The sequence below is a fragment of the Macrotis lagotis genome, chromosome 7 (genome assembly GCF_037893015.1).
Source record: "Macrotis lagotis isolate mMagLag1 chromosome 7, bilby.v1.9.chrom.fasta, whole genome shotgun sequence".
NCBI lineage: Eukaryota > Metazoa > Chordata > Mammalia > Peramelemorphia > Peramelidae > Macrotis > Macrotis lagotis.
Window position 1 is genome coordinate 7,338,411 of NC_133664.1, and position 18,657 is coordinate 7,357,067.

Here is an 18,657-nt window from a genome sequence, read left to right on the forward strand (position 1 = left end):
TCAAGTGATTTGCCTGGGACCACATAATCATTACATGTGAGACTCCAGGTCCAACACTCTCCACCATGGCACCTAGCTGCCTCTGCAGCTACCAAGCAAGCCTGGCATGCAGTGGTCCTGGTTACTTAAATGACCATTCAATACTTGATCTTCTTCATTTGTCGAGATGAGAGGAAATGCCTTAAAGACCTTCACGCTAGGCCGTGAAAAGAATCTGTCCTCCTTCTACTAGCGAAAACATCCAAGGAAAATAGTTTACATTTTTAAATATGGCGAGAAGTAGGAGGATGCAGTTGAAAGAGGATTTTCAGGCGCGGTCATCTCCCCAAGACCTCTAGGTGCCTTTTTTGTCTAGCCATCCATTTTTAAGTAGCATAAATAATGGGAATTTATTTACAGGTCTGTTTATCTAACCAGGCTACACATCCTCAAAACCCCCAAGATCAAGCAAAGAAATGTTTGAATACTTGAATGGGGCTTTGAACCCATGAGATCTCTATGTTCGCTTGGAACAATCACAATGTTGCAGAGAGATGTGGGTTGACTGAACTCCTATAGCTTCACCAATGCTTGTGGAAGGGGAAGAGGGAGGGGTCAGGAAAACATGGAGTGGGGGGGTTAAATCAATAGCTTCAAAAAGTGTGATATTGTGTAAAGGTCCAGGAATCATGTCACAGTTATCATTTGATATTTGTAAAACCATTTATGATATTTTTGGGAAAAGAAAGGGAAACAAAGTTGGGGGAGTTGGAGTAATAATGGTCAGACCTAGTATTGAGAATTTTTCAAGAAGCTAAGAGAAGAATGAGGAGAGTCAGGGAGTGAAAAGACAGTATTAACTCTGAATGTTTTAGGTGACTATCTACAAAGAGACCCAAAAATGAGACAGGATTTTTGGGAGAGATGAGTGACATGGAAAAGAGAAAATAAAATGTGAGGAATTTATAATCTAACTGAGGGGTCAATAAAAGATGCAAATTGTGTATGCTCAGCAAGTTCATTTTACATAACTGAATTGAAACTATACTACTTCATAGAAATAGAGGGATATCCTGGTATTCACATAGGAGTCTTTAACTGCAATGATTATGATGGGGGGAAAGAAGCTACTAATCATTTAGTTCATTTCTTTTCTCATTTACTAAGTAAATAATCATGTCATCTGCAAAGAAGACTAATTTGTCTCTTTGTACCTGCTGGTAATGCATTAAATTTTCTCTCTTAATTTGCATTTTTATTAATAATTGAAGTAGTGGAGAGGAGCATCTGGGCTGTGCTGTGTCTGCATGATTATTAGCTCATATATATATATATATATATATATATATATATCACATAACTATATGAAAAGTATATTTTAAGGGTTTCCAAGATTATTTTTCAGTGGGTTTTTTCTAATTTGAGTATTAACATAATTAAATAATAATTTTAATTTTCTGGATTATTTTCCTTATATTCATCTATCTTTCCCCTCCAGTACAAATCATACCTAGCCAGAAAAAATAACTTTCTTATTCTATATAAGTATCTACAGAAATGTATATGAAATGGAAAGCAATATATCTATCCAAAAAAATAATTGATTTTCTAATGAGTGACATGATTGAGAGAGAGACAGAGACAGAGACAGAGACAAATGGTGATACAGTAATAAATAAGTTTAGATGGAATAAACATAAATGTAATGAAATAGATTAATTAAGGAAAGAGAGTAGCAATTGAAGGATATTGAAGTCATATCAAATGGGCCATCCTTATTAAATTCAGCTTGCAGAACACTCACACTATGGTTTATAATGTCCAGTAAATATTGAACTTTTAACGTTGTTATTTTTAAATGTTAGTTAAGCAATTTACTTCCAAAGTAGTTTGAACAAAGAAGGTTCCTTCTGACAGGCCAGTTGTCCTTGGTACAAAGTAAAGCTTTCTGAGCACAGATTAGCTTTTTCTTTGATAGTTGCACTTTCCCTTTGAAGTCCTGGCTAATTTATCATTTATTTCCATGTGTATTGTTGCCTTAGCAACTACCAATTTCCATGACTTGTTATCATTCCATGTTAACAGAACTTGGTTAGATGCAAGAGCTTGTAAAAGGTCACTGTTTGTTGGTCTCCAGGGATATTCAGATCAGTCTCACCAGAGATCATCCCAAGATGATCTCTTCACTAAAACTGCAAATAGACTTGGAGGACTCAGGATCCTGTCACTAAACAGGAATCTTTGGGACATGCAGGCTCATCTTCATTCAGCATACAAGACAGACTTTGATGTCTTTAACCTTGAATAGAGAGAGCATGGATTTTGAGTTGGAAGAGACACTGGACGCCGCTCCTTTTACAGATGAGGGGATGAATTTCCAGAAGAGAAATGATTTCCCCAGGACTATGTAGCGTGACTGGTCTGATGTCATCACTCTATCTGTGGGACTGAACTGCCTCTTTTTGGTTCCAGTTCTCCCAGGGAGGCAGGGCAGCTCTTTCCTTAGCCTGTCCACTTTGGCAGACAAAAAAGGATGTATGATCTGCTCAAGACCAGTGATACAATGGGAGAAAGCCACCTCCCCAAAATCAAGCAATGCCAGGAAAGGAAGGTTTCATTCTGCTCCAACCACTGGATGTGAGTTTCTCAAGGCAGGGACTGCAATACAGCACACCATAGGCTCTTAATAAATAGTATTGACTGACCAAGCTGGACCCCTATGTCCTATCATTTAAATTCTAGGAGCTTCAGTATAGAAAGGAATTCCTCCCCTAGGATGTAATGGTTGAATTTGGGGAAATCATTGACCCTTCTGAGTCATTCCTCTCATCTGTAAAAAAATGGAAAATAATAGATTTATTACAGACAGGATTTATGGCAGCAAATCTTAATGGGGTGATACAAATGTATTTAGTGAAACGTAAGCATGTCTATGGCCAAAGGTAAACACAGACATTTATTTTTGTTGTTCACTTATTTTTCAGGCTTGACCAATACTCCATGACCTCATTTGGAGTATCCTTGGCAGAGATACCGGAGTAGTGTGCCATTTCCTTCTCCAGTTCATTTTACATACTAAGAAACTGAGACCAACACAGGGTGAAGTGACATGCCCAGGGTCACAGAGCTATTAAGTGTCTGAGGTCAGATTTGAACTCAGGAGGACAAATCTTCCTGACTCTAGGATCAGCTCTCTACCCCCTAATTGTCCACAAATGTATATACTTCAATGTATGAGTATAAATATAAGCACAAATTTAAAAGTATATACATTTCTAAAGCAAAAAAAAAATACCTTTGATAAACTTAATTCACTACCCTAGAAGTCAGTGTGCTAGGAGTTAGGCAGCTCTGTGGTACAGTGGTTAACATGCTAGACCTTAGTAATATTGGAATTGAAATCCTACATCAAACATTTGTGAGCTGTATGAACCTAGGCCAGTCATTGACTTGTCACGCCTCAGCTTTTTCCTTTTTAAAAGAGATTAAATACCTATCACTTAATCTTGTGGTGAGATTGAAAGAAAATACTCATAAAGTGCTAAGTCAATCTAAGTATACTATACAAATGCAAGTTATTATCTTTATCAGAATCTCTGTGGCCAATGTCAAACTTCCTCCCAGGCCCAGTGATTGGATGATGAGGAAAGTTAAGGAGAGTTAGGGTCATTATAAGACAGTGGGGTTAATAGAACAGGTCAAGTTTGCCCCCTTCCCCAAGGCATCACTGTATACTGGCATCCCTTAGAGTAGCCTAGATTGTCTTTCAGTTAGTTTTGCAAGCCCCATACCTGGTGGAGCTCCTAATATCCATGTGGCACGCTATCTCACTTGCGTCTTGACCCCAGAGCATCTAATGGGGTGGGCAACTCTCCTAGACAGTACTGGCCTAGACAGAGGTAGTGAGAAGAGCCAGAAGTGAGGTGACCCCCAGTCCCTTTCTAGAAGCAGCCAGAGCTTTGTTTATTCCTGTTGTCAGAATAAGAGCCTGGATGGATGTCTGGATGGTATGTGAAGCCTGACTCTTTGGCCTGTCCTGGCCTGGTCTGAAGAAGGTCACTTGTGATTCATTCTTTCACCAAATAAAAGAGCAGGGACACAAAGCATATATTTCAAAGCTGAGCCAAAAGATGGAGCAGTATATGATACATTCACATGAGGAAATCCAGGAACCCTAGGAAGGCTACATAGTAGAACATGTAATTCACCCAATTTGAGAAGCAATATGGTCAAGGGAAAAGAACATTAGCTGTAGATGGGGGTTCTGGTCTGGTGTCTACCATCACCTTACTTTAACTACCTAGTCTTGGTTGGGCCGATTCTGCCGAGTAGAGAAGCTTTAGTTTAGGAGATTAGAAGGAAGAAACCAGCTCTAGGGTCCAGGATTTATCAAGATGCCAAGTCAAGTCAATGTGCCATCGGGATGCAGGGAGGTCATGGGGAAAGTTTTGTCCACCATTCTTTCCTTCCAGCTGCAGAGGCACCAACTCCAGCTGGTACTGGACCAAACAAAGACATGCCAAAGATAGTCCCTAATCTAAAGAAATTTATAACTTACAGGGGGATACAAGAGGCAAATAGACCACTAAATCCAAGAGCGTTTGAGTCCCTTGGGAGGACAAACAGGGAGTGAGTTGAGGAAAGACTTCATGAAGGGGGGACACCCTGGTTAAAAACAAAAGGTTGTTGACTATAAGAGGCCAAGCAAAGGAAAGATTATGTTCCATGAAAAATGGTCCAGAGGTGGGATAACAAATCAGAGAACAGGTGCATTCAGACCTTAGAGTAAGTGTAGAAAGGTGAATAATGTGAAAGAATTGAAGAAAGATATTATGAAGCAAATGCCAAACTGAAGTTTATTTTATTGTTATATTATTATAATCTTTATTTATTTCATCTATATTTATCCTAGAAGCAATAGAAAGCTGTTGAGGGTTCTTGAGCTTGGTAGTAACATACTAAGACCTGCTTCTTAGGAATAATATCCTGACAGTTATCAATTAATCAACCATTAGCAAGCATTTATCAGTTACCTACCATGTCTATCAATTCAAAGACATGGTCTTAAATAGTTATGTTTATCCTTTTGCAAAGACCATGACTTGCTTGTGAATTGAATTTGAGAGGGGGAATGCTGTGTTAATTTGTCAGCCTCACTTTCTCCTCCAGAGCCATCTGGATCCAGTGGCCAAATATAGATCAGGGCAACTAGAGATGGCTATGGATGGCAATCAGGATTAAGTGACTTGCTCAAGGTCACACAGCTAGTAAGAGTCAAGTGGCTAAAGCCAGATTCAAACTCCCATCCTCCTGACACCAAGATCAGTGCTATATCCACTGTGCCACCTTAAGCTTCCCTCTTAAATATTTCATTACTAATTGACTGAATCTTACTGCTAAATATTGGAAATAGAAATTTAAAGAATTTTAAAATCCTTCCTGAGCTATTTGCAGGGTATACTGGAAGAACAATATTAGAAGCCAGGAATTCTATTAGAAGGCTGATAACTACAGTCCTGGGAGGAGATGATGAGCACTTGCCTTGGGATGGTAGCACTCCAATTGATATGGGAAGAAGATTTGTAAGGGAATAGAAAATTAAAATCATATTTTGTGGTCCTATTGACATGAGAAGAACATAGTAGGATTGGGAAGTGACTGAGAAGTTACAGAGATTGTGTCCCCAAAATGTCATCATGTGATCACCATCTCAAAGGAATTACAGGATACGGAAATCAATAATACAGAAATCCCATGATGGGTAATCCTTAGGGAACAGTTCATCTTTCTGCTGCCCTGATTCTTTTCTTTGACACATGCTCTAACTCTCCAAAGAAAATGACTCAGGTTGGGTTGAGGAGACTGTTTGAGGTCTCGACAGATTTAAGACCTCCTGGGAAATTTCTTTCTTCATGGAAATGTGATCCCAGGGAAAGGAGGAAGAACATGTTTAAGATACTCTTCATCTATTTATTCAGAGGAGAAAAGAGAATGATGTATTTTTTAAATGAGAAAATTTTATTATTATCATTATCATTATTATCATTATCATTATTATTATTATTATTATTATTATTATTATTATTATTATTATTATTCCTTATTCCATGTGACTTACCCAGGATGTATATATTTGGAAGACAGATTGTCTCAATGCAGTGGTTAAGTTGTAGTCTTCAGAACTGTGATGTGTCTGATGGGCTGCCCACATGATGTTCACCTCTGCAAGACACACAAAGAGGGAGAGCCCTGAGAAGGACAATGAGGAAGGGAAAAAGTTCCACTATCTCCCATTGTGCATATCCATCGTTCACATGGAAGGAGGGGAAGCTATACTTGTCTTAGTCAAACTAAGTTCATAGGAGTATTCAATAAAACAAAATTTATAGAATGCTAAGAAGAAGATTAAAAGGAAGAAAAGAATTAAAGGAAACAAGGAGTTTATTCCAGGACCCTTAAGGGTTTCTCCCTGTTTTAGACAGTAAAAGCAATAGTAGTAGTATTATTATTACTCTACTAGTAATACTACTAATATTAGTATTATTCATAATAGTAATAGTAGTAGTAGTAAAAGAACTATTTTCCTATTGTAATGATAGTAATAGCAAATAGTAGTATTATTCTACTACTATTAGTATTAGTATCAATAGTAGTAGTAGCAGTAGTAGTAGTAGCAGCAGCAGCAGCAGCAGCAGTAGTAGTAGCAGCAGCAGTAGCAGTAGTAGTAGTAGTAGTAGTAGTAGTAGTAGTAGTAGTAGTAGTAGTAATAGTATTAGCAGTTGGACAATTTTCCTTTTTGGCAATAGTACTAGCAGTAGTAGTAGTAGAGGAACTAGTAATGAGATTGTTAGTAGCTGTAATAGTAGTACTAGTCCTACTCATGGCATGTTTTTGGAGTATGACTAGAATTACAGACTCAGAAATGCTAGGAAATTTACATATTTATTTTACAGATGAGAAATCCAGGACAAAGGGAGAAAGTTGCCCCCAGTGAGAGCAAGGTCCAGGTAAACAACCTTATCTCAGTGTCTGGTCTACTAAGTAGGCATCTGCCATCAGTTGTACCCTCAAGGGACCAGCCCTTAGGCCAGGATCCATAGGGGTTACACCCTGGCCAGCATTACTCCCCCCCCTCTAAGGATGTTTGTGTATGTCTTAGAGGAAAGGACACATCTCCATTTTTTTTCCTACTTACACTCCAGCTTCCCGCATAATACTTAGCATTTAATAAATTCTTAAATGTTGGTTGGATTGCACTGAGTTGGAAGCTTCCTGTCTGGATGCAGTAGGTACCCCTTGGGCTGCTCAGACCTCCAGATTTAAAGGTGATTCAATAGTATTCAGGTCAGGGTGGAGGAAAAACCTGGAAATTCCTTCCATACTGAAATGTCTATCAGCCAACAACCTCCCAAGTTCTCTGTTGCCTAAAACTACATAAAAATGTTCATCTCAAAAGATACTTTTAAAAAAGAAATGCAACTAAAGATAAATATATATGTACAATTTTCACATATATGCTCATACATATACACACATGACCACAGCTCACCAAAATATTAAGGCAATGTGTCATTGACATGCCTCCATATCACTTTTCCCCCTTCAAATGTAAGAAGAGACATGGACATTCTTTTATTTTCCCTCTGTATGTTATGAGGTGGAGTTTTAATTTGATCCCAGGTTTTCATACAAGACTCCAATGGGTGGAGTCCCCTTCTTATAACCCATTGTGTCTGCCAGGAAAATATTTTCAATGGAAGTTCCACAAAAGAGAGCACATCCACATTGTGCATGTTGAGTATTTTCCTTTCTTCTGTGCTCTATCCCTTACTCCAAGCTCTAGGTGTCCCAAGATACTGGTCAAGGTCCTTTTCTTCAAAATCCACAAAGATGGAAAAGATCCATAGGGAGCTGGTGATTGTTTCTGTGCCAGCAGAAAGCACAAAGTCAATCATTTATTTAGGCATGCCTGCCCAGTAATGGAGCTTTGGCATTGAGAGCAAGAAAAATGCTGGGTGGTCTTTGGATCTGGGGAATATAGGGACTCCACTGCCATGGTGGAGCACTGTGGTTTGTTACAGACTTCTGGATAAACCTTGATATGGTTCATCTTCCAGAAACCCATGTAGCTTTTGTTGTCCACACTTGAGTGAGGGCGGGGGAGGAAACTTCTGAGTTGGAGGCTATCAAGTGAAGGCTAGTCAAGTCTTTGTAACCTCATTTAGGGTGTTATTGGCAAACCTACTGGTGTGATTTGCCATTTCCTAGTCCAGTTCATGACAAAATGAGTAAATTGAAGCAAATAGGGCTAAATTACTTTCCCAAGGTCACATAACTAGTAAGTACCCGAGGCTGGATTTGAACTTAGGAAGATGTCTTCCTGGTGATATATTCACTGCAGCAAACATATGTAGGAGCTGTGAGGAAGGGGTTCATTATCTGACAATATAGATGGGTGGCCAATGGAGCTGCAGAAGACTATTCATATTTCAATTCCATACTATCTAGGCTTCATTGGCAGATAAGACAACACTCTTCAGTCATAGCAAGTGTTTGAGTAAAACAGTAAAAAAAACTCTTCGTGTCTGAAGGAGAGGGGACTTCAGTGTTGCTGCCCTGATATCCATCTCTGACCTGGCCTAGAAAGGAAACCTTAGGAAACATGCCCATTATCAGTAGAAAGAAACATATAGAAACTAAAAGCATCCATCAATGAACCAATTGGGTGGTGCCATAGACTCATCTTCCTGAATTTAATCTAGCCTTCAAAATGCACTATCTATGTGACCCTGGCATCCTGTTTACCTAAATTCCTCATCTATATAATGAGGTGGAAAAGCAAATGGTGAATCACTCCAAGTATCTTTGCCAAGACCATGCATCTCTCACCAAGACTGGACCCCAGGATGGGATGGCTAAGAGTTGGACATGACTGAAACATTGAACAATAACAGTAGTGCCCTGAGGGTAGCTAAAGATTCCAAGAGGAATGGGTAAGAAGAAAGAATTTTCCATGTATGGGAAACAACCAATAAGGTCGAAGAGATTTGATTAGATGAGAGAAAGCATTGATTGAATGTTTATCATATCTTGGACATTCTGTTGTGTTGTGAATATAAATAAAAATTAAAAGTACAGTCCCTGTCCTCAAGGAACTTACATTCTAATGAGAAAAGACAACACCTACAAAATGAAAAAGGAGTCCGAAGAGTGAAGAGGTAGAAGTAAATATGGCTGAGCTGACATGGAAATTTCCTCAAATGAAAGATAAGGAGAGAAGTCCACCATTGAAGAACAAGTCCAGCACGAGGAGCCCATTCAAAGGTGGGGGGGGGGGGGTTGTGGATTTACAAGCCAGAGTCCTTTCTAGCAGGTCCTAGAGACATTAAGGAAATACTGGAGTTTATCTATCAATCAGGTGAGTGACATGGTCAGTATTGCCTACAATAAAAAGGGAAGATTGCCATCAGTAGAGAAGAGTAATTGAAACGGGGATATGCTTGAGGCAGGAAGGCTTACTGGAATGCTATTGGAGCAGTCCAGACCAAAGATGTGAAGACCTTCACTAAGATTAACCCATGTGAACAAGGAATGTTGGAAAGGCAAAAATGCCAAGATTTAGCAAATGGTTTGCTATATGGAATGAGTAAGAAAAATTGAAGGTAACATAATGCTTACAAAATTAGATTAAAAGAAATGATGGTGTTCTCTACAGTAATAAAGAAGTTGGAATGGACGAAGTTGGGTATGGGGGAGGCATTACAAATTCTGTTCAGAATATGTGAAATTTTGAGATGCTGATGGGACTTTAGTTTTCAGGGTGCTAGATTTGGAGAACAGCTGTTAGATGAGTCTGGATCACAGAAGGGAAATGACGTGCCGTCATTCTGGAAAGATTTGGATACCTTAGGATTCCAACTCAGGAAGGAAAAGATACTTTAGCAGCAAGGTATGTTAGTCAAAAAAGCCAAGACTAACCACTAAGCTCTACTGAAGTGTCCAGCACCCTGATCTGATGATTCTTCTTTGGGGTACCCTTCTCAGAGCTGGGCATCCCTTTTATGCAGATTCTTGATAAATCAGAGAAAGTTCAGGGGAGAGAAAGCAACTTGTGGAAGGACCTTGTATTCAGGCTCAAAGAGGATTCCTTAAAGCAACTGGAAATGTTTATTCTGGCTGAGAGACTTGTGGACTGAGGGGATAGGGGGAGAAAGGAGATGAAATCTGTCTTCTTGCATTTGAATGGTTATCCCTAGGAAGCACCAACAGTCTTGTGCTCCTCAATGCCAGAGGGCAGAAACCCGAAGCTGGAAACTAGAAAGAGGATTGTGTAAGTGAAAGCTTCAATGATCATTCCATTATAGGTGGAAGTTTTCAAGCAAGGCTAGGCAAATGCTTCTTGGGAAGGAAGTGGAGGGATTTGGGTTGAGTTCAGTGGCTTCTCAGGCCCCTTGAAAGTGTAAGCTTCTCTGTTCAAACTCAGAAATTCTCTGAGTTGAACTGTGGCTGGTCCTGGGATTTTTTGGTTTTGGGAGCTTTTCTTTTAGCTTTTCAAACTTCCTGTAGTGTGGGTCATTAACCTCTTCTAATAAGTGCCCTTCCCTCCTCCACTTCGACTTCTAGGCCCTTCATCATCCTACCCCCTTTTCCTGACATCACAAATAGAAGGCTTTGAAAAAGTTGAAGCCCTTAGGGAATTATTTATTTGTTAATGCTATTTTAATGCAGCCAAGCTAATGTGCTCACTAGGGGATGGGTTCTTCAGGTGAGTATCAAACGCAGGCTAATGACCTATGGGCACCCAACTTCCTCATGACCTCCACAGAAGCTCAGGGAGTGAACAAAGAATCTGAAGAGGTGGAGGTTAAAAACCTGTCTCTTTGGTTGTTTTAAAAGCATTTACTTCCGATCACAAACTGTGTGTAACACAAGCCCTCACCCAATGAAGCCCAGCTGTGCAAACAGGGAACCGTAACTGGATCTAACTGCTTCACCTCAGGCAGTTTTTTTTTTCAGTATTAGGAAAGGTTTAAGCAGGAATCTGGGATTTTTTTCCTATGTATGTCCATGTTAGGTGGATTCTGATGGTTCTCAGAGAGAATTGTCCAAGATGTATTTTAATGGTGAGCTGCAGATGCCTAAAGATCCTTCATGAACAATCAGGAGGAGCTGGAGGATGCTCCCAAGAATGTACCACCCTTCTCCAAGGGCTGCTCAAATGAGATATTTGGAAACACAATGAGACCAATCTGGAAGAGGTGAAAGAGCTATTGTCTATTATAAATATTTTTAAAAAAAATTTACTTTGCAACATGTGAATACTACTTTGCCTATAGGAAATAAGGTTCCTAGACTCAACAGAATGAACAACCATTCAAGTTTTTAACAGATTAAAATGATTTTGGGAAACAAGTGTGTAGTTAAGCGTCACCTACAAAAAAAAGGAAATTTTGTCTATAAATTAAATTCCTTGGTGACACAAGATCATAAATCCTGTGTTCATCTATCCTTACTATATAACCTACCTTCCCTGAGTTCATTGGGGATAGGTGCTGCCTTGCTTTTGTCTTGCTATCCTGAGCATCTAGAAGGGGGTTTCACACATACAATAGGTGTTTAAAGAATACTTGTGAATTGATTGGTCCTAGTCATGTTTAGTTGCTCTTCATTTTCATCTCGCTATCCGATGGCAGAATCCATTGGCACGACAGAGGATGAGATATGATTCATGCAATATTGGAAGGTCAATAGAGATTCTTAAGGTTAATATAAAGTCAGCTATCCTTTAAACATTTTCATTCAAGTAAATTAAACACATATTCATTTAATCCTGAAATACATTTTGCTTTTTCATTCATTGCACAAATACTATTTAACAAATAAAGACTAAGAAAAATTATCATTGTGAATTTTTAGAAATATTTTACCAAGATACTCAATACTTATTAATTAGCCTACATGAGAAACAACAGGAGTTGACAAGGCAGACAAAGGGAGACAAAGAATTGTAGAGAGAGACAAAACTGAAGATTCACCAGTTCTGAAGCCTCCAAAGTGATTTGTGTAACTCTAGATAAAGAGATTCTTTTTTTCTCATGACAACATATTAAAGTTTAAATTTTGAAATAAGATAGCATTTCCCTTTTTGTATTAATTATCCAGTTCAATTATTTTACTTAGTTCCCTCCCTTTACTTTCTTAAATTGACAAAGTGCTTGCTCTTCTTCATGAGGTCATGGTTAAGAATAAGGCCCACATTTTTCCTGGGAGATGCTTGAAGCATTGAATTGAATGGAGCTGTCCAAAGAAGGGACCACGTGTTCCTCCCTGCAACCATGGACTCAAGGTCTGTAATTCCTCCCCATGTCTCAGAACCCCTTTCTAAGTGGGAGCAGTTAAAAAATTGCCAGAGGACACGCAGATAAATAAGGATGATCTGACTCTGATTCTTTTCTCACCTAGGTCTTTGAGATATTAATAGAACCCCCAAATATTGAAATTGGAAGAAACTTTAGAAACAAGTGTCAATCCAAGCCCTGGAGCTGATTGGGGAATAAAGAAAACACTAGGAAAGAAGGTGGGAGGGAGGAACACAAATTTTATAAGCATTTTCTCTGTGTCTGTCACTGTATAGGGAGCTTTACAGATATCACTTGATCCTCAAAACAACCCTGAATGGGGGATTATTGTAGCCCTATTTTATAGTTGATGAAACTGAGGAATGTCTTGCCCAGGATCATCCAGTTATTAAATGATATCTACGGCTAGATTTGAACTCAAGTCTTTCTAATTTCAGAGCCAGTATTTTTCCTGTTGATTGATTATCTCCCTCTGAAGAACACTTATTGGTACAACTAAAGTTAAGGTGGACTTCTCAATCAAAGCATCTAAAGTGGCTTCACTGAGCTAATCACCTAGAATGCAAAAGAAGCCAAAGATGGTACCTGCCCTCAAGGAGCTTACAATTCAATGGAGGAAATATCCTAACCCCCCCCCCCCCAAACAAACAAACAGGCACAAAGAAAGATATGCACAAGTTAAATAGGAAACAATTAGCAGAGGGAAGGCACCAAATTGAGACAAGATGGGAAAGGCTTCTTAAAGAAGGTGGAATGGTAATTGAGACTTATTGGAAGCTAGGAAAGGACAGTACTTAAGAGCAGAGGAGGGAAAGTCTTCCAGACATTGGAAATAGTCAGAAAAAATCCCCAGAACAGAGAGCTGGAGTGGCAGAATGCCAATGTCAGCAAATTGAGGACTACTGAGAGGGAATAAGATGTAAGGAAAGTCGGAAGGTAGGAGGGGATCAGGTTATGAAGGACTTCAAATGCCAGAAAGAACATTTTGCTCTGAGAGGCAATAGGGAACAAATGGAACTTATTATCTAGGAGGCCGACATGAACAGTCCTGCATTTTAGGAAGATCACTTTAGAATGGAGGATGGATTGGGGTGAGGAGAGACTTGTGTCAGGGAGACCCGCCAGCAGCTATTACAATGATCAAGGTTTGAGGTGATGGGGGTTTACACCAGGGTGGCGGCTCTATGAGAGGAGAGAAGTGGGCATATTTGGGAGATATTGCAAAGGTGCAGTGGCTAGCCCTTGGTGCCATCTTGGATCTAGGAGAGATAGTGAGAGAAAGTTAGGAGTCCAAGATAAATTCTGGATTGTGAGCCTGAGTGAAGGAGGGAGGGCATATACCCTCACAGTAATGAAGAAGATAGAAGGCAGGGAGAGTTTAGGGGGAAAGATAATGAGTTCTGTTTTTGAACCTGCTGAGTTAAGTGGAGACCTCAGGGCAGCTTACTTGCTTGGTCCTATATCCATGACTCTACTTCTGTCTGATATCTGTCTGATATCTGATATATTCAATGACTTGACCTTCAATAATATATCCCTTGACCTGCTGCCTGGGATCCTAGCCCTGCTGTCAGATGGGCGTGCTATAGAGGAATTCTGAACAGTCTATATAATGGCTTCTTCCTCATCTGCTTCTCAAGAAAGGAAAGTACCCAGGGTGATATTCTGAGTCTCTTAATTGTCCAGGATTATAAAGTGTACCCTAGTGAATCAAAGTCACTCCAAAAGACTTTGGAATCAGCTAGTCATAGTAGGGAAACTGAGAAGTATCCTTTACAAACTTGGAGAGAAATTATCTTACAAGTTTGGAAGGAAATTAAACCATTGGGGACATCAAAAACTAAAGATCATCCAGCATCTGGCTGAGTGGGTTGGTCTTTGTTGGGATTGTCTTTTTCTGAAGGGAGAACAATGAGAGAACCAGCCCTACCTGATGACAACATGGTCTTCCCCATCTTTAAACTTCTATTATGCAAGAGACAGAGCCCTGTAACATCTTGTGCATGCATCCACAGAATGATGGAAATAATTGGCATTTATTGAGGTCTGAGGTACCAATTACATGAGAAACTCAAAAATCTCCCCCTCCCCTGTCCTAGCTTAGTCATGCATGACTAGCAAGTGAAGCAGAGAAATTAATGGAGCTGAACTAAAGAGACCAAGATTAGTAACAGATCCAAGCTATCATAAAACGTCTAATTGTACCATTCTGTCCTCTGTGGATGACAATAGATATGTGCTCATTCTTTTGCTCATTGAATGAATTAGCCATGTCATCAATATTATCATCACGATGTCAGAGGCTTCCTGCAGTGAAGGAATGGGGTGGTTCCACCTGTTCTTTCTCTCCTCTACCTGCCTATTCGAGCTTCCAACCCTGATCCCTGACAAACCTCAGAATCCCAATTTCTCCCATAAAAGGGAGTACTTTGGCCAAGCCTAAAGACTTGTGTTCAACATATTTTACAAAAGATCTGCTGCAATGGGGGGGGGGGGCATTATTTGAAGATTTCACCACATTTCCCTTTTCTCATTTCCATGTTTGGTGAAAAGCAAACACTACTTTTTTTGCTCCAGAGGAGTGAACCAAACCCATGGTCCTTCCCTTCTTGAGCTCTCTTCTTTCCCTTCTGACCCAGTATTGCTTCTGGAGATGTAGACCCTAAAAGAAAACCTTTCACCTTGGGCAGAAGAGGCAGCTCTTCTGGACCAACTAGGAGCCTCTTTCCAAATACCTGTCAAGGAGGTGGAAGGCCAAGCATGGCCTGCCACATGAAAGATTCAGACTAGTGACTTGACATCATCACCACCACTATCATCATCTTCAACAGTAGCAGCAGCCTCATCAGTAGCATTTCTATAGTGGTTTAAGGCCCGCAAAGCCCTGGAAGTTCATTATCTTTCTTTATTGTCATAATTACTGTGACAAGTAAGTGTTATTATTTATTAATTCCATTTTACAGATTAGGCAACTAAGGCAGAGATTCAGGGATTTAGCAAGGGCCACACAGCTAACCAATGTCTGAGGCAGGATGCCAACTCAAGTCTAGTGATCTATCCATGGGCTAACTAGATGGTAAAAGCTTTTACTAAGCAACTATTGCAGATTAGGTGCCATGTCTGCTAGCCAGGGTACAAAGATTTAAAAAAATAGTTATTGATATTGTGCCATTTGGGGGCATCATAGGGATAAGCCTGAACTTTGAATGTGGATCACTTGAACTTAGTCATTTTGATTTAACCAGATTCTGCCAGGAGGACTGCACAGGCCTGGTACCTCAGCATCTGGCTGAGTTATCATAAAGACACTCAGCTTTGATTCTATTGCTTCCTCTTGACCTTGAATTCAATGTTATCATCTACTTGTCTATGATGCCTTTCATAACTCTTGGGTCTTTCAAGACTACAAATCCCCTTGTCTGGATACTTCCCCATATGTATTGGATTTCCCTGCTATAAGGAAGCTCTTTGAGGGGTCTTTCTCTTGTCTTCATATCTTCATATCACAATACCTAGCATCCAGCAGGCACATAACAAGTGTCGATTCATATAAATATCTACATTGGGAACTGGTAGAGGATGCTTACAAGTAATGGTGCCACCTTAATGAATTCCTTTGGCAGAACTCTTGCTGTTGGACAATATTGGAGGAACAATAGTCCAAAAAGATCTCAGCGTTCATCTAATATATGCTCTTGACGTGCCCCCCAAATAATAACTATGTAGAAATTAGTTGTGTACTCTAGTCACTGTGATCAAGGCCTTGGTACCCACTAGTCAACATCATTCACAGAACATTACGTGCATATCCATCCATGGGAGACAACATACAGGATTTGTCATCTGCCCTACAGCAGCTCCCTCCTTTTTGTGTGGTCTTCTTTGTTAGAGTAGGAACCCCTTCAGAACAGCAATTGTCTTTTTTTTTCAGCCAGGGGTTGTCACGGTGCAGAGACCACTGGTCCTGGAGGAAGGGAACACCTGAGTTCAAATTTGAACTTAGATATTCACTAGTTATGTGACCCTAGGCAAGTCATCACCTCCCCTAGACTCAGTTTCTTCATCTTTACAATGGTACTAACAGGCCCAACTCGGGGGGTTCTTGTGAGGATCAAATAATAAAATATTTGTGAAGTGTCTGACACTGATCATCAATGCTGATTTCCTCCCTCATACATTTATTAGATTATTATGGAATTAGCAGCTAGATAATTTAGGGGATAGACTACTGCCCTTGGAGTCAGGAAGACCAGGGTTCAAATAGAGCCTCAATCACTTACCAGCTATGACCTAGGAAAGTCACTTCATTTCTCTTTTCTCTTTCCTCAACTGTAAAATGGGATTTTCTACATCTAATCAGAGGTCCTATTGTTTTACTGGGTATCTCCATTATCCTAATAAGTCCCACTACACTTGCAGTCTCCTTTAAAATATATATTCTTCCTAGACAAAATGCTGGGTAGCCTACCCCAATCTTAAACTTTGGAAAGTAAATTTATTTTTAAAACCCTAGGGAAAGACTTTATATGCATCCCTATAAAATTTCATCTTATCCAATCCAGGCCAAAATTGTGTCCCGACCAAATTCTTTTTGAATCCTGCTTTTATTATTCAGGGGATGAGCTCCCTGAACTCCCCAGCCCCTTCCCACACACCTCCACAACTTGGTGTGTCTGACACTTCCTACATCCGGTCTTTGGACAAGAACTTTGATTTCTCTCTACCTCAATTTCCACATGTATAAAACATGAATACAAGTAAGCACTCGAGTATCTCTCTAGCCTCTAATAAAGATGGAGTGACTGGGGGTATTGTGGGGCTTTGAGCCCTGCCAGTTTTATTAATTTAAAACAATGACAACATCAAGATTGCAGGGAATGCTCAGAGTAGAGTAATGGCAGGCATTTGGGTAGTACAGCAAGGTGGCAAAGGACCTGTTGTCTGTTCATTTGATCTCCGGGCAAACCTGGAGTCTCTTATTAAAGATGTTCCAGATAGTTTAGAGAGGAGTAAACTGAGACTGATCAGTAGTTTGCCCCAATACACTGCCCCAAAAGTACATTTTGAACTCAGATTTTCTTGACTTCATGATCAACAATCAATAACTTTATATTTATTAAATAACCGCTATGTGCATCCTTTAAGCTAAGGGTTAAGGGTACATAAAAAAACAAACAGTCCCTGCCCTCAAAGAGCTTACCATCTGCAACAGCACTAAGGTTCTTTCCTGGTCCAAGGACAAACCACTAGAATATCAGAACTAGGAGTGCGTATAGGAATTATCCATAGAAACTTCCCACCACAAACAAGGTGACTGGGTCCCAAGTCATTGCTCTTATACTATCTTTCTCAGATGCTAGTCTTTGGTGGAACCTGGAACTAGAACCCCAGGACACCTGACTAATAGTCTGGCATTCATTTCACTCAAAGTTTATGAAGGCAGATTGGAAAGCACACTGATACAGGATCCAGGTACCAGGGCCAAAGCTTGCTGTTGATGCTTACCGGGTACCTTCATGACTTTGGACACCTAGACTAACAAACCTGGGCCTCTATTGCTCTATCCATGAGGAGAGGAATGGGCCTCTGACATTCTCCATCTTCCTATCCAAAGTCTTATGAACCATTTTCCATAATTCACAGTTATTACAAAGCACCAGAGTAAAAATTTAAAGAAAACATTCCATTCTCTGTTTCCAAAATGGATTTCACAAACAAGCAGAGTGATCTGGCCTTCTCAACCAGGAGGAAGAGTCTTTGGATGAGAGTGGACAAGAGGACTTGCATTGATTGACAAGCCCTCCTGTGGCATCTATGAAGCAAGCTTGTGGGGAGACAGCAGGAACTTTTGCTGTGTTGTATTTGGAACAAGGGTTCAGTTAATTTGTCTCCTTCACTTACAAGAGCCAAGAATAAATAATCTCCTAAGGATGAGAAGAGATCCACAGAAGGAAATCCACAGGAAGGCAGAACAATGAGGAAATGATCAGAGGGAGAGGGCAAGAACTGGACCCACCATGACAATGGTCATGTACAAGGTGGTGGCCATCTGCCTGTCTTTATTCGTCCCTCATGGAACCCAGTTGAGTGGAGTCCAATTATCCTGTAAATAACAAACAGAAGTTCCCAGATTAAAGCCTGCACTTCAGTTCATTTATAGCTTCCTGAAAGAAAATGACGACTTAAGGATGGCCTTGCCACTTAACCCTGTGCTTAGAAAACAAGTTTTCTTGCTTCCTAGCCAAGGAGTCTATGGTTTACTTCAAACACTTTCAGTCCCCAATGAATTTGTCAGCCATTAACGGAGAAGAAGAAAACA

General features: G+C 40.0%; 1 protein-coding gene across 4 annotated transcripts in view; it reads right to left on the bottom strand.

Moving 5' to 3' along the window:
- LOC141494331 (alkylglycerol monooxygenase-like) overlaps window positions 1-18,382 on the bottom strand; it is a 240,778-nt gene extending 222,396 nt beyond the window's left edge. Inside the window, exons 1-2 of one of the 4 annotated variants that reach the window (XM_074195411.1) lie at window positions 18,240-18,382; window positions 6,098-6,201 (exon numbers count right to left, since the gene is read on the bottom strand). In XM_074195411.1, coding sequence (XP_074051512.1) covers window positions 6,098-6,190 — 93 coding nt within the window. In that variant the 5' untranslated portion in view covers window positions 6,191-6,201; window positions 18,240-18,382. The remainder of the gene's footprint in view (window positions 1-6,097; window positions 6,202-18,239) is intronic. The other 3 variants (XM_074195410.1, XM_074195408.1, XM_074195409.1) reach the window with 3 other exon arrangements.
- Between the last annotated feature and the right edge of the window lie 275 nt (window positions 18,383-18,657).